The sequence below is a fragment of the Lontra canadensis genome, unplaced genomic scaffold (assembly GCF_010015895.1).
Source record: "Lontra canadensis isolate GAN:19392208 unplaced genomic scaffold, GSC_riverotter_1.0 scaffold113, whole genome shotgun sequence".
In the NCBI taxonomy this organism is placed as follows: Eukaryota; Metazoa; Chordata; class Mammalia; order Carnivora; family Mustelidae; genus Lontra; species Lontra canadensis.
In genome coordinates this window covers 6,183,855-6,197,104 of record NW_022631107.1, presented here as the reverse complement: position 1 = coordinate 6,197,104, position 13,250 = coordinate 6,183,855, and the positions used below count along the sequence as shown (strand labels likewise).

Genomic DNA, 13,250 nt, shown 5'->3' with positions numbered 1-13,250 from the left:
ACTAATGACTAAGTTTCTCATTTCTCTGAGAGACCTTTGGGAGTGAGTAGCCCCAGAAGCAAGGAGCACCCCCTGCCTTCCTCATGTGAAAATGTCTAAGAGAAGTTGGGGTCAATGGGTACTGGCCACATTTGATGAACAGAGGCAGGAAGAGAGAGCAGTTCTAAGAGGGCAGGATGACAGACTCAGCCAGGAGAGGATACTACCGTGCCTCACACACACTCTTCATGTGACACTCCAGGCCCAGTCAAGCCAATGACTTCCCACAGAGCAAGCGACTCAGAATGGAGTCGGGCCACACTCACGCCATGGCCCTGTCAAGTCTGTCCCTGAGAGATTTCCAGGACAGCGAGGGTGCGATGCCTGGAAACAGATGTGCCCATACTGATACGTGTACAGGCAGCTGGTGACCTTATGCCCCCTCCTGATATAAAGTATTTGGCAAAGCAAGCCTGAAATCCTTCTGTCCATCCCTGAAGCTTCCCAGAGCTCCAGAGATCACCCCACCTACCTGTGTACCTCCGGAGGCTCCCTCTGAATCTTGGAGCTGGCCTCCACCACCTCTTTGGCAACTTTACCACTGCAAAAAAGAAACACAAGGTCTGTGCACACTCAGAGCAGAAGGGGAGAGATGTGCGCATGTATTTTTTTTTTTAACTTCACAATGGCCTTATCTGCTCCATCAGAGAAGTTACAGTGGAATTTGTGGGGGGCCCATGAGTGTCACACATGTGTGGAATGGGAAGGGAGGACCAAAACAGGCATACAAACCGAAGAGCACTGATTTAGTAAATGGAAAAAAATGGAAGCCCCCACCCCAAACCACCATCAAAATGCAACCACAGGTACCCACCTATATCGAAATCTACTTCCTTTAAAAAATATCTTGCTGCTTGACACGGTCTTGATCTGACTGGATTTCGCATACCTTTAAGAAGAAGCAAAACAGAGGTGGTAGTGACATTGTCGAGTCCAAGTGAGACATGCAATAAAGTGTGATGATTGGGTATTTTTGACTGTAAGAAATATATGTCATTGGAGGATTGCTTGCATGCACACACACCTAAAAGAAAAGTTTCACCCAAAAATACTTACTTTCACTACGCGTATTGCAGACTGCTATCCCTTTCCAGTTTTTTTTTTTTTTTTAAGTAGGCTTTATTGCCCAGCATGCAGCTTTAACACAAGACCTTGAAATTGAGACTCACATGCTCTACCAACTGAGCCAGCCAGGTGCCCCTCTTTCTGTTTTTTCTAAATACTGGTGATGGCCCACACGTTTAGTTTCAGAATCCGTTACTGGGTCACAATCTGCAGAAAGGACCAAGCAACACTGACGATCAAAAGGGATTCTTTCCTAATTTCCACTTGAAAGATACGGAGAAGATGGATTGTGTCACGTGGTGTCAAGGTCCCAGTTGCTGGGAGTGGGGTAGGAGGCTGGCTTTCACGCCTGTGCCTGAGACAACACTGCAGCAGAAGACAGCTTCCCAGAGACACAGGTCACTCACCACGTCACCAAGAAGCCACCTACTGTGTACTGCCCTAAAGAGACCACAGGGCTCATGTCACCAGGGATGTGGTCACTGGCTGGAGCATTCTCCAATGAGGTCACCATGACCCAGTGCCCTTTAAAGGAACCCAGGCTAGGAGATGACTAAGACACACGAGGAACCAGAAGCCCAGCCGAGCACTGATTTGGCAGCTCTGAGTGCACCCGTAACCACGAACAAGACCATAGCCCTCTGGGAAACAGTGCAAGCGTGGGCTGCCCACAGGCCACACACAGGGCACCAAACTGCTGTGACAGCTGAGGTTGCCCCTCGGCAATCACTTTAAGCCTCATGCAACTAAACCCAAGTCAGAAAGAAGGGCCTCCAAGGGTTCGAGACCATTTAAAATATCAAGAGTCACAAAATCTTCATAGAAAAACCACACAGAAAAATACGCTGTGTAGAAATCTGAACGGAGATGTGCACACAGCCAGGGCTCTGGTGAGAAGTTTCCACGTGGGCAGTGATCGCCAGCACTGGGCATCTCGCAAGCCTTGGCTCCTTTGTTCGGCAATTGTTAACCAAATGCCGAGCCTGGTCCACATCCTCCCCCGCCATGTTCAGGGAAGACACAGGCCTCTGCATTCATGGAGTGTAAGATCTAGAAGGGAAGCGGATCTCAATCTAAAAACCAGACACATAAGTGAAGAACTATACATTGCAGTGGGGGCCATGAAGGAAAAGATGTGATGACAGCAGGGAAGGGGGAGACTAATCCAGCCTGGGGGCCAGGGGTCTGAGCTGAGATCCGGGGATGGGAAGGCGTTAACTGGGCAGGTGGTGGGCAGTGTTCTGGGCGGCAGACTCAATCGGCAGAAAGCCCGGAGAGCTTGAGCACTGGAGGAACTAAACAGATCTGCAGTGCATTTCCCCATGTTGTTATTATTGTAATTACAAGCCCACACACATACATTTTCCCCACTAATTTAGCAGGGCCTGACCTGAAGCTGTCCTAGTAAGGATTTTGGCCTTTGTCCTTAGAACAATAGAAAGCCACAGGCACACTCTTTTGCAAAGATGCCCCTTCTCCATATGGCTGTCCAGCACCATTTATTGAAGAGACTGTCTTTTTTCCACTGTATATTTTTTCCTGTTTGTCGAAGATTATTTGCCCATAGAGTTGAGGGTCCATATCTGGGCTCTCTACTCTGTTCCACTGGTCTATGTGTCTGTTTTTATGCCAGTACCATGCTGTCTTAGTGATCACAGCTTTGTAGTAAAGCTTGAAATCAGGTAACGTGATGCCCCCAGTTTTATTTTTGTTTTTCAACATTTCCTTAGCGATTCGGGGTCTTTTCTGATTCCATACAAATTTTTGGATTATTTGCTCCAGCTCTTTGAAAAACACCTATGGAATTTTGATCGGAATGGCATTAAAAGTATAGATTGCTCTAGGCAGTATAGACATTTTAACAATGTTTATTCTTCCAATCCAAGAGCATGGAATGGTCTTCCATCTTTTTGTGTCTTCTTCGATTTCTTTCATGAGTGTTCTGTAGTTCCTTGAGTACAGTGTGGAGATTCCTCAAGAAATTAAAAATAGAACTTCCCTATGACCCTGCCATTGCACTACTGGGTATTTACCCCAAAGATACAGATGTAGTGAAAAGAAGGGCCATCTGTACCCCAATGTTTAGAGCAGCAATGGCCACGGTTGCCAAACTGTGGAAAGAACCCAGATGCCCTTCAACGGACGAATGGATAAGGAAGATGTGGTTCATATACACTATGGAGTATTATGCCTCCACCAGAAAGGATGAATACCCAACTTTTGTAGCAACATGGACGGGACTGGAAGAGATTATGCTGAGTAAAATAAGTCAAGCAGAAAGAGTCAATTATCATATGGTTTCACTTATTTGAGGAGCATAACAAATAGCATGGAGGACAAGGGGAGTTAGAGAGGAGAAGGGAGTTGAGGGAAATTGGAAGGGGAGGTGAACCATGAGAGACTATGGACTCTGAAAAACAATCTGAGGGTTTTGAAGGGGCGGGGGGTGGAAGGTTGGGGGAACCAGGTGGTGGGTACTAGAGAGGGCACGGATTGCATGGGGCACTGGGTGTGGTGCAGAAACAATGAATACTGTTACGCTGAAAAGAAATAAATAAATAAAGATGCCCCTTCTCCCTTTCCACTTTCGCAAACGGCCTGAGCCAACAGAGAAGGGCACTGGGGACAAGTGAGGAGCAGGAAGATGAGACCAGAGTGGACGGGGTACAGACCTGGGGGAGGCAGGATTCCATCTCAAGGCAGGGCCTGGAGATGAGGGCATGGGAGCCCTCAAGGATGGGGTTTAGTGGGGTGGGAGCATATGAGATCCAGACCCAGGAGGCCCCTGACACCTGGGACAGGCTGTGCCGGCTGCTGGCCAGAGCTGGGATAGCAGATCACATGTAGTCAAGAGGATAAAAATCCCCAGCAAGCCCACGGCACCCTCCATCTCCAGCAAGGACATGCCTGCTCCAGGCGCACCTGACCACCCCCCCCCCCCCGCCATCAAGCACACACCCCCCCCCCTAGGGAGCTGTGAACCTGACATGTTATCTACAGGAGCCTGAGAAAAGTGGTCTTCAACTCCTCCCCATCTTCTTGGCAGGATTTTTGCTCCCAAGCCTCAGAGGTAGGAGAGAGAGAAACCTTTAAGGAAGTTTCTGTCGTTAGGGGCACCTGGGTGGCTCAGTCTGCCTTCCGCTCAGGTCATAATCCCAGGGTCCTGGGATCGAGGCTGTGCTGGGCTCCCTGCTCAGCGGGGAGCCTGCTTCTCCCTCTCCCTGCCTCTCCCCCTGCTTATGTGTCACGTGCGAGCTCTGTCAAATAAATAAAACCTTAAAAAAAAAAAAGAAGCTTCAGTTTTTAAGATGTTTATTATTACTGTTCTAGATTCTAAAGATCCTTGGGGCAAAGCAGTCTGCAAAGTAGATAAAGAGCCTTAATTGCAGCTTTTAACCCATGAAAGTAATGTAACATTGCGCCAACTACACCTCAGTAAAAACAGTAATTAATGGAAAAAGAAAAAGAGCCTTAATTGGAGTTTTCAAATGCAACTCGGTACCCAGGTGATAGAAGATACCAGAAACCCAAAGAGCTGTGGCAAGCCCAGCTGTTCTAGGGAGCCTCTTGTGGTGAGAGGAGGCGGCTGGGCTTTTCACTGGTTTTGCCTCCCTGGGCTGGCTCCGCTCTCTTGGTCAGAGACCCCAGGGCGTGCTGCCTCTGCCCAAACCCTCAGAAGATCCATCTCGCAGAGACAGTGAAGAGCCTGCCTGCTTGGGGCGTGAGGGTGCCAAGAGCACTGGCTTCTTTCTGGAGGCTGATTGTCATTGAGGAATATTTGTGTCATGTCATTTGCTCAGAGACACTCTCCTGAGAGCGTGACCGCCAGCTCCCTGCCCTTCCGAATATGCAGGCACACGGCCCATGGTGTCTGGGCTGTGAGCTTCAGTGCACTTTTCAAGGGGCGTTTATCTGGAGAGCTTGAACAACCCCGGGGAAGTGCACGAGGGTGGAGGGAGATGTGAGAGGAAAGGAAAGTGGTGGGGGGATAGGACACACCTCTAGTAGTTCCCAAAGCTGGCTGCATGTCAGCAGCATCCGGAAGTGGGGTTACAATGCCAGTGCCCAGGCTTCGTCACTAGAGATTCTCCTCCAGCAGGCATTGGTGTTTTTAATCAAACACCCCAACATCATTCCAAGGCAGCCCACTGGGAACCCCTAAGTCCCCAAATTCTCCTTGAATGACCCAGGAAGTGGTGTTTTACCTGGAAGAGCAGAGGCCCGAGGCCCCTCCCTGCTCTTGGTCGGAGACCTTGATCGAGTCATGCAGCTTTCCCTAGTCTTAATTTTTCCATGACTTCTTTAAGGGGGGGAGGGGACTAAAATTCTTAATTCATAGTGTTCTGAGGAGGGTTCAATGAGATCAAGTTATCTGAAAGCATTAGCTCATTATGTATATTTCCCTCCCTCCCTAAAATCACTCTCAAAACCTCTCCATTGACTTCTCACTCTTGAGCCACAGAGATTCTGGGGCACGATATCAAAACCTCTGACAGCCCATGAGAGACCCTTTCTGCTCTAACCAGCTGATGGATGGCAGTGCCGAGTTCCCCAGGCTCTGACATCAACAATGAGCAAAGAGCAAACGTCTGCCCCCTGCAGGCAACGAATGCACAACCTAGCTAAAAGCAGTCCTCTCTCCGCCCAGCCTCTTCCCCACCTGCCCTCGTCCCACTGCCACCTCTAACTAACTCCCCATCAAAATCCCAGAATGGGATTCCAAATGCTTCCAAAGCATCTCAAACATAGTAATTCAGATTAATTCATTTGACCCTCACAGCTCTCTCCTAGGAGGAAGCAATCCACCTTTTTATGTGAGGAAACTGAGGCACAGAGGGGTTACATCACGTAATCGTGGTAACACGACAGAACTGGGGAACTGTGCTGCAAATCCAGGTCTGTCTGCATTTTTAAAATACTGTGTTTAGCCATGAAGTTTCTCAGACTTCAAAGGGCATCAGATTCACCTGGCATGTATCTTAAAACACAAATTTCTGCTTCAGTTAAATCTGGCATGGAGCCCAAGAATCTGCATTTCCAGCAAGTTCCCAGGAGATGCTGATGCATCAAAGGACCCTACTTTGAGAATCACTGGATTAGAGCAAATAACCCTAGCCTACACATGCGCACCACCTGGGAAAGATTGATTTCTACCAATATCTAGCTCCCTCCTCCCAGATTCTGGTTTTTTTTAATGTTTTTTAAAGTTATTGAGATATAATCCACATACCATAAAGTTTGCTCTTCTAGATTGCAGTGGTCTTGAATATAACTCACCAATTTTTTTTTTTTTTTAATGAGAAAATGTTTTCATCAACCAGGAAGAACCAACCTCCCATTAACCCCACCCATCTCCTCTACTCTCAATCCTAGGCAAGCCCAAATCTACTCTGTCTCTCTAGATTTCTCTGTTCTGGACATTGCATACAAATAGAATCACACAGCATGTGGCCTTTTCTGTTTGACTTTTTTCCACTTAGCGTAATGTCCACAGCTTGGTATTCTTTGGAAAAGCTCATGGGTGGTTCTAGTATGCAGTCAGCGCTGAGAACCACTGGTTTGGAACCTTGGTAGTGTGGATCACAGGCCTGCCACACAGCCTCACCGGGGAACTTACTAGAAATATAGACTCCAGGGGGACCTGGGTGGCTCAGTCAGCTAAGCATTAGGCTCTTGATTTCAGCTCAGGTCACGATCCTGGGGTGATGGCATCGAGACCTGCATTACACTCAGCAGAGAGAGTCTGCTTGAGATTTTCTCCCTTGCCCTCTGCTACTCCCCCTGCTTGCATGCTCTCTCTCAAATAAATAAATCATAAAAAAAAAAAAAAGAAATATGGACTGCAATGCCCCACCCCAATCTACAGAATCACACTCCACATTCTCACAGGATCTCTGGGTCATTCACGGGCTCACACAGGTGTGCGAGGCTCTCAGGTAGGGAGTTCTCAGGGTCCTTACCTACCAGACATAAGGGTGTTTCTCTGACAAAACACATACCAAACTCTGGGGAAGAAATTTCTTAGGGACTGCCTTTGTGCCCTGCAAACAATTCCATACAAAGTCAGGGACAAAAAGTGTCATTTGAGCCTCTGCAGTATCCCCAGGGCCCAGCACAGAGTATGGCATAAAGCAGGTGTGACAGACTCATTGAATGGAAACTTCCTGAGCCACTGAACCCTTCAGTGAATCCCTGTGCTTCCAGGGAACCCACATTCTGAGGGTGGCAGCACCTAGAAATTGCACAGCATAAAGGAAACTCTGAAATGGTGACTGTGTCGGGGATCTTCTGGAGTTTGGAGCAGGAGGGAACATCAGAGTTTCTGCACTGGGCTCCATTCCCAGGCAGCAGATCTCAGAGCCAAGGCTTTCAAACCCGATCATGGCCCCAGGCCAACGGACAACAAACCACACATTCATGTCTTAAAAGCACACTAGGGAATTCCTAGGCATTGGCCACTGGGCCTCCCTGTTCCCATCGCAGGTGAAGTAGAAAAAGGAACAAACCATCCCTAAACCAGGAAACAAAATCAGAACCTTGCTCTGCCAGCCAAAACCATTACAATGAAGCACCAATGACACGGAGCTGAAAGCAGGTACCCAGCCCTGAGTTTAACAGAAACAGAACCCTTCAGAGTCAAAAGGACAGGGCCCGGCAACCAACGGGCACTCAAAACCCTTTCATCATTAGTGGAGGGAGAGGGGTCATGGTCACTGCTACACATCTAAGCACTCCACAGCAGTTATTACCAGTCATACTTTACAGATGAAAAACAAGGTTGGGGCTCAGTTCAAGTGCTTTGTTCCAGGCCACACTGCTAGGAAGTGACAGAGTCAAGACTCAAAGCCAAGCCTTTCACCTCCAAGGTCCATGTTTGTGAACAATGGCCACAGTGAGGCAAACGAATCACATCAGACTCCCTGTCCCCCCTGTTCTATACATGAGAGGGCTGAGGCCAGACCTGTCCGAGGCCACACAGCCCAGTCCAAACAGGCAGTACCTTTCCTTCTCCATAAGGAACAGGGATGGTTATGGAAAAATGAAGGAACAAAAGGACCCAAGAAAACTCAAATCAGTATATATATTAGGGATTGGCGGTCTTCATGAAAGAGATGGGGTAGCCTGGCCTAGCCAAACCAGAGGTGCTAGGACCCAGTCACCTCTGCACAGAGTGTCCCCACTGATGATGGGGATTTATGATGATGGTTCGATTTATGGTATGTCTAACTTAGAATGGGTTTATCAGGGTGTCACTCCATCATAAGTCAAGGAAGTCAAGGAAGATCTGTTCAGTGCCACTTGTGACCACTAAACCCTCCAGGTCTTGGGAAGCATCCGCAGAAGACTGGGAGGGATTCCTCTGATATGCCTGGTCGGCCCACCTAATGCCAAGATTATCATACTGAGCTCTATACCAGCTGTGTACCCTAAAATGTGCAAAATGAGTTCCCCAGTTGACAGGTTTTTCTCCTTGTTCCCCCTCCTTTCAATTCTGTTTTTGTCTTTGACTCTAGCAATCAACGGACTCTGTCACACATGATAAAACAATGTGTGTGCAACAGAACAAATTAATGTCCTAAGTTATTCTTTGATGGAGATCCTGTAAGTTCACCTAAAGATCTTCAAAGCTGTGCTAAACTCCTCCCAAGAAGGGCTGACCGAGAAGCCTCCAAAAGGTCTATCCGCTGGGTGTTCTCCTCTCCTACTCCCGCTCCTCCCACTGTCTGTGGTCATCAGCCATCACCCATACCCTTCACTCCTCTGCTGCCTCTTTCATGACGGCTGAGCCCTTTGTTTGGCTCCAAGAGCTCCTTGTCCCTAGTCTCCTCCCTGTCTACTTCATGCACCCTCCACTCCAGCCTTGCATGGCCACTCATCTTCCCCAATGTCTTCCACTTTCCTGCCTTGGTCTCTTACTCAGAATGTCCTTCCTCCATTGGAAAGGGACTTCCACCTCCCGGCTCCCCAGGCAGCAAGACTCATCCCTCCTCTGGAGTGCCCTCCAGCATTTTATTTGTATTTCCCTTTTGGTATCTCTGACGAAATATAAATCATGCCTTATCAATTGATCAACTGATCTAGGAAAAACTTTTTAAATAACTGGGGTCTTGGGCAAGTAAAAAGATGAATAGAACTTAGTTCCTAGCTTCAGAGAGATCTGATTTGTATAGATATGTACATAAAAATCTACAATAAGATAGGTCACGATCCATCTTGTTTTGCTTTGTTTCAAAATTCCATCTACCGGCTCCCTCATTTGTGAGAAAACGTTCATTCCAAATGACTAACTTAATGTCTCTACATGATCCCTTGACAAGAACCAGAGGATTTCATTAAAGAGGAACAGAAGACTTCCAAAAGCTTAGGCTCCAAAAATAGTTTGTCAGTTTCTCAAAAAATTAAGTATAGGGTTACCCAATGACCCAAAACCTCCACTCCTAGGTAGAAACCTAACAGTACTGTCCACACAAAAACTTTTATACGAATATTCATAACAGCATTATTTATAAGAGCTAAAAAGAGGGTACAATCCAAATGTCCATCGACTGATGAATGGATAAACAAAATGTGGTCTATCCAAACAATGGATTGTTATTCAGTCATGGAAAGAAATGCAGTACTGATGCCAGCTACCACATGTTAAACCTTGAAAACATGACCTTAAAGTGAAAGAAGCCAAGCACAAAAGGCCACATGGTTCATAATTCTGTTTACATAAAATGTCCAGAATGGGTGAACCCATAAACACAGAAAGTAAACCAGTGGTTGTCAAGGCCTGGGGACAGAGGGGGGAATAGGTAGTAACTGTTAATGGATGCAAGGTTTGTTTTGGAGGGGATAAAAATGTTCTGGAATTGGATAGGGGTGACGGTTGCACGACTTTGCGAATTATACTAAAAACCACTGAATATATACTTTAAAGGGTGATTTTTATGGTATATGATCTCAATTTTTCAAATAATTAAAAACAATAGCAAAATACATGCATGCTTCAACTAGGGACAGAGCATCAAACCCTCTGCATCTCCCTCTCTCAGCTCTCATGGACATGGACAGGCCTGGACATAAGTTGAGAGCAATCAGGTGCCCTTATATACCAATTTCCAAACACCCCACAGGATGCACTGATGTCATGAGGTGAAGATGGTTGTAGAAAGGTCTTTTGATACATATCCTCACTCATAGGATTTTGGAAGTCATCTCACCCAAGGGCTTTCAAACTGTACTTCTGATAGGATCTGCCCAGGACAGAGAGTTCTCCCAAGGCACAAGACTCTCAATGCTAAGCCTGGGGTAGACCAGGCAAATACAGACAACTGGTCACCCAGCTCCTGAGAAGCAGAGAGCAACAGGCGAAGGGTCTCCAGTCCTAATCCCAACTCTGGTCCTCACTAACAACCACAGCTCCTCTATTGTTATCTTTTTACCTACTAGGCTTTGCCTACACTTCTGTTTGAGGAAAATAGTTCTGTGACTAAAAAGGATTCGAGGAGGAGTTGGAGACTTAAATATCATTGGGTCCCAGGAGTTCAGCTAGATAGTTATCAAACCATTCTTAACACTTACAAGCTCAACAGGAGATCAAAGAGAAGAAGAGCAACAATTCTAGGAACAGAAAAGTGACCACTTTCTGGAAGGTAGGACATGCAGAGAAGTGAATCCTAGGCGATACATGGGAAGAGAGACTGCAGGAGGAACGGGCAGGTCCTGGCAAGCAGGAGAGCAGCAGAGCACAAAATCACTTTTAGAAGCCTGCTCCACTGAGGCAAGTCACTTCAGAGGCTAAGCATAGCCTTTGCGGGGAAACTGTGGTCTCAGGACCCACAGGGTCACAGAAAGACCGGGGGTGCCTGAGCGCAGCAGATCTCCCAGGTATCGGAGTGGGGAAGCCGGCTGCAAATACGGAGCCAAGGAGTGGGCTCTCAGCTCTGGGTTACCTTAAACCATGATCCGAGGCTTAGTCGGGCCACTGCTCTTCCAGCAGGGAACTCCACAAAGGGCAGAACCAGGGAGACCCCCTCTTTCCTCCTCCAGAAGAAGTGGCACAGGAGTGCTCTGCAGGAATCTGCTGGGTTTGGGGACTTCAAACGGGGCCGTGTGCCAGAGACAGAAATGCTCGGTCACAGGCCGGGTGAGCTCAGAGTGTGGCCAGAGACCAGGGAGATGGGAGGGATTGACTGTTTTTCTATGAGGGCGCATTGAAGAGTGGAACCCCGAGCTCTTTGCTCCTCTGGGCCAGAGATTGTGAGGCCACCATCTTTATTCCCGTGCTCCAAAGTGGTATGGAAAGCATACAGGGAACAAAAGCTCCTGAGAGCGAACCCGAGCAGATTAGCTCTCTGAACCAGGCCACTGAGCCTGGCCCCTGGCAAAAGCAGTACAATTCCGCCTCTGGCAAAGACATTTGAGAATACAACAGGCCATTCTCCCAGAAGATCAACAAGAACATCCACCCAAGACCAATTCAATGATCAGTGAGAAACCCAGAACTTCAGAGCTACAGGAATACAGCACATAGAATTCATATCTTTTTCCCCATGATTCTTTAGCCTCTCAAAGTTAAATTTTTTAAATTTTATTTTTTCTTATTCTATGTTTAATTTTTCCTCTTTCCTATTTTAACATTTTAAAACTATTTTGCCAATACTTTTTTTAAAAAATCTTCTTTAATTTTCATTGCTATACTCATATTCTAACCCCTCATCAAATTTGGCCGTATTTTTTGTATACATACAGGTTTTTCTTTCTTTGAAATTTTGGGATACAGTTTCTTCTAATAGATCAAATTATACCCTAAATCTAGCACATGGCTTTGTTCTAGTCTCCAGCCTGATCACATTCTTTTCTCTTTTTTTTTCTTTTTTCAACCAACTTCTTATATTATCAGTTCCTTTTTTTAGAATCTTTATTTTCACCTTTACTGTCAAATTCCATCCTTTAATTGTGTTTACCCTTATTTTTGTATATATATAAGTTTTTCTGTCTTTAAAATTTTGGGAGGCAGTTTCTTCTAATAGACCAAAATACCCCAAAATCGAAGGTGTGACTCTATTCTATTCACCAGTCTAATATATTAGATATTATATTAGATTAGATTATAGATATGATCTATATATAATAGATTATATTTATATATAATATAATCTATATAATAGATCTATATAATAGGTTATATTATGTTAGATAAATATTATATTTTTTTCTTTTTTTTCTCCTTTCTTCTCCCCCTGGTTTCAGGTCTCTTCTGATTTGGTTAATGGATATTTTTCTGGGGTCATTGCTACCCTTTTAGTATTTTGTTCTCTCATTCATCTATTCTTATCTGGATAAAATGACAAGACAGAAAAACTCACCTCAAAAAAAAAAAGAACAAGAGGCAGTACCGAAGGTTAGGGACCTAATCAACACAGACATCAGTAAGATGTCAGAACTAGAGCTCTGGGCTCAAAAACAGCATGGAGGATACTAGAGAACCCTGTTGTGGAGAAATAAAATCCCCTTCTGGAGAAATGAAAGAACTAAAATCTAACCAAGCTGAAATAAAAAAAAACTATTAATGAGGTGCAATAAAAAATGGAGGCTCCTGCTCCTAGGATAAATGAGTCAGAAGAGAGAATTAGTGATATAGAAGACCAAATGATGGAGAATAAAGAAGCTGAGCAAAAGAGAGACAAACAGTTACTGGACCACGAGGGGAGAATTTGAGAGATTTATGATACCATAAGATGAAACAATATTAGAATAATTGGGATCCCAAAAGAAGAAGAAAGAGAAGGGCAGAAGGTATATTGGAGCAAATTATAGTAGAGAATTTCCCTAACTTGGCAAAGGGAACAACAATCAAAATCCAGGAGGCACAGAGAACTCCCCTCAAAATCAATAAAAATAGGTCCACACCCTGTCATCTAATAGTAAAACTTTCAAGTCTCAATGATAAAGAGAAAATCCTGAAAGCAGCTCAGGACAAGAGGTTTGTAACATACAATGGTAGAAATATTGGTTTGGCAGCAGACCTATTCACAGAGACCAGGCAGGCCAGAAAGGACTGACATGATATATTGAGAACAGTAAATGAGAAAAATATGCAGTCAAAAATACTATATCCAGCTAGGCTGTCACTGAAAATAGAAGGAGTGATGAAAAGC

General features: G+C 45.7%; 1 protein-coding gene across 2 annotated transcripts in view; it reads right to left on the bottom strand.

Moving 5' to 3' along the window:
• Positions 1-13,250, bottom strand: part of FRMD3 (FERM domain containing 3) — a 302,093-nt gene that overhangs the window by 67,839 nt on the left and 221,004 nt on the right. For both annotated transcript variants that reach the window (XM_032840452.1, XM_032840453.1), the window contains exons 11-12: positions 854-928; positions 512-580 (exon numbers count right to left, since the gene is read on the bottom strand). In XM_032840452.1, the coding sequence (XP_032696343.1) occupies positions 512-580; positions 854-928 (144 nt within the window). The remainder of the gene's footprint in view (positions 1-511; positions 581-853; positions 929-13,250) is intronic.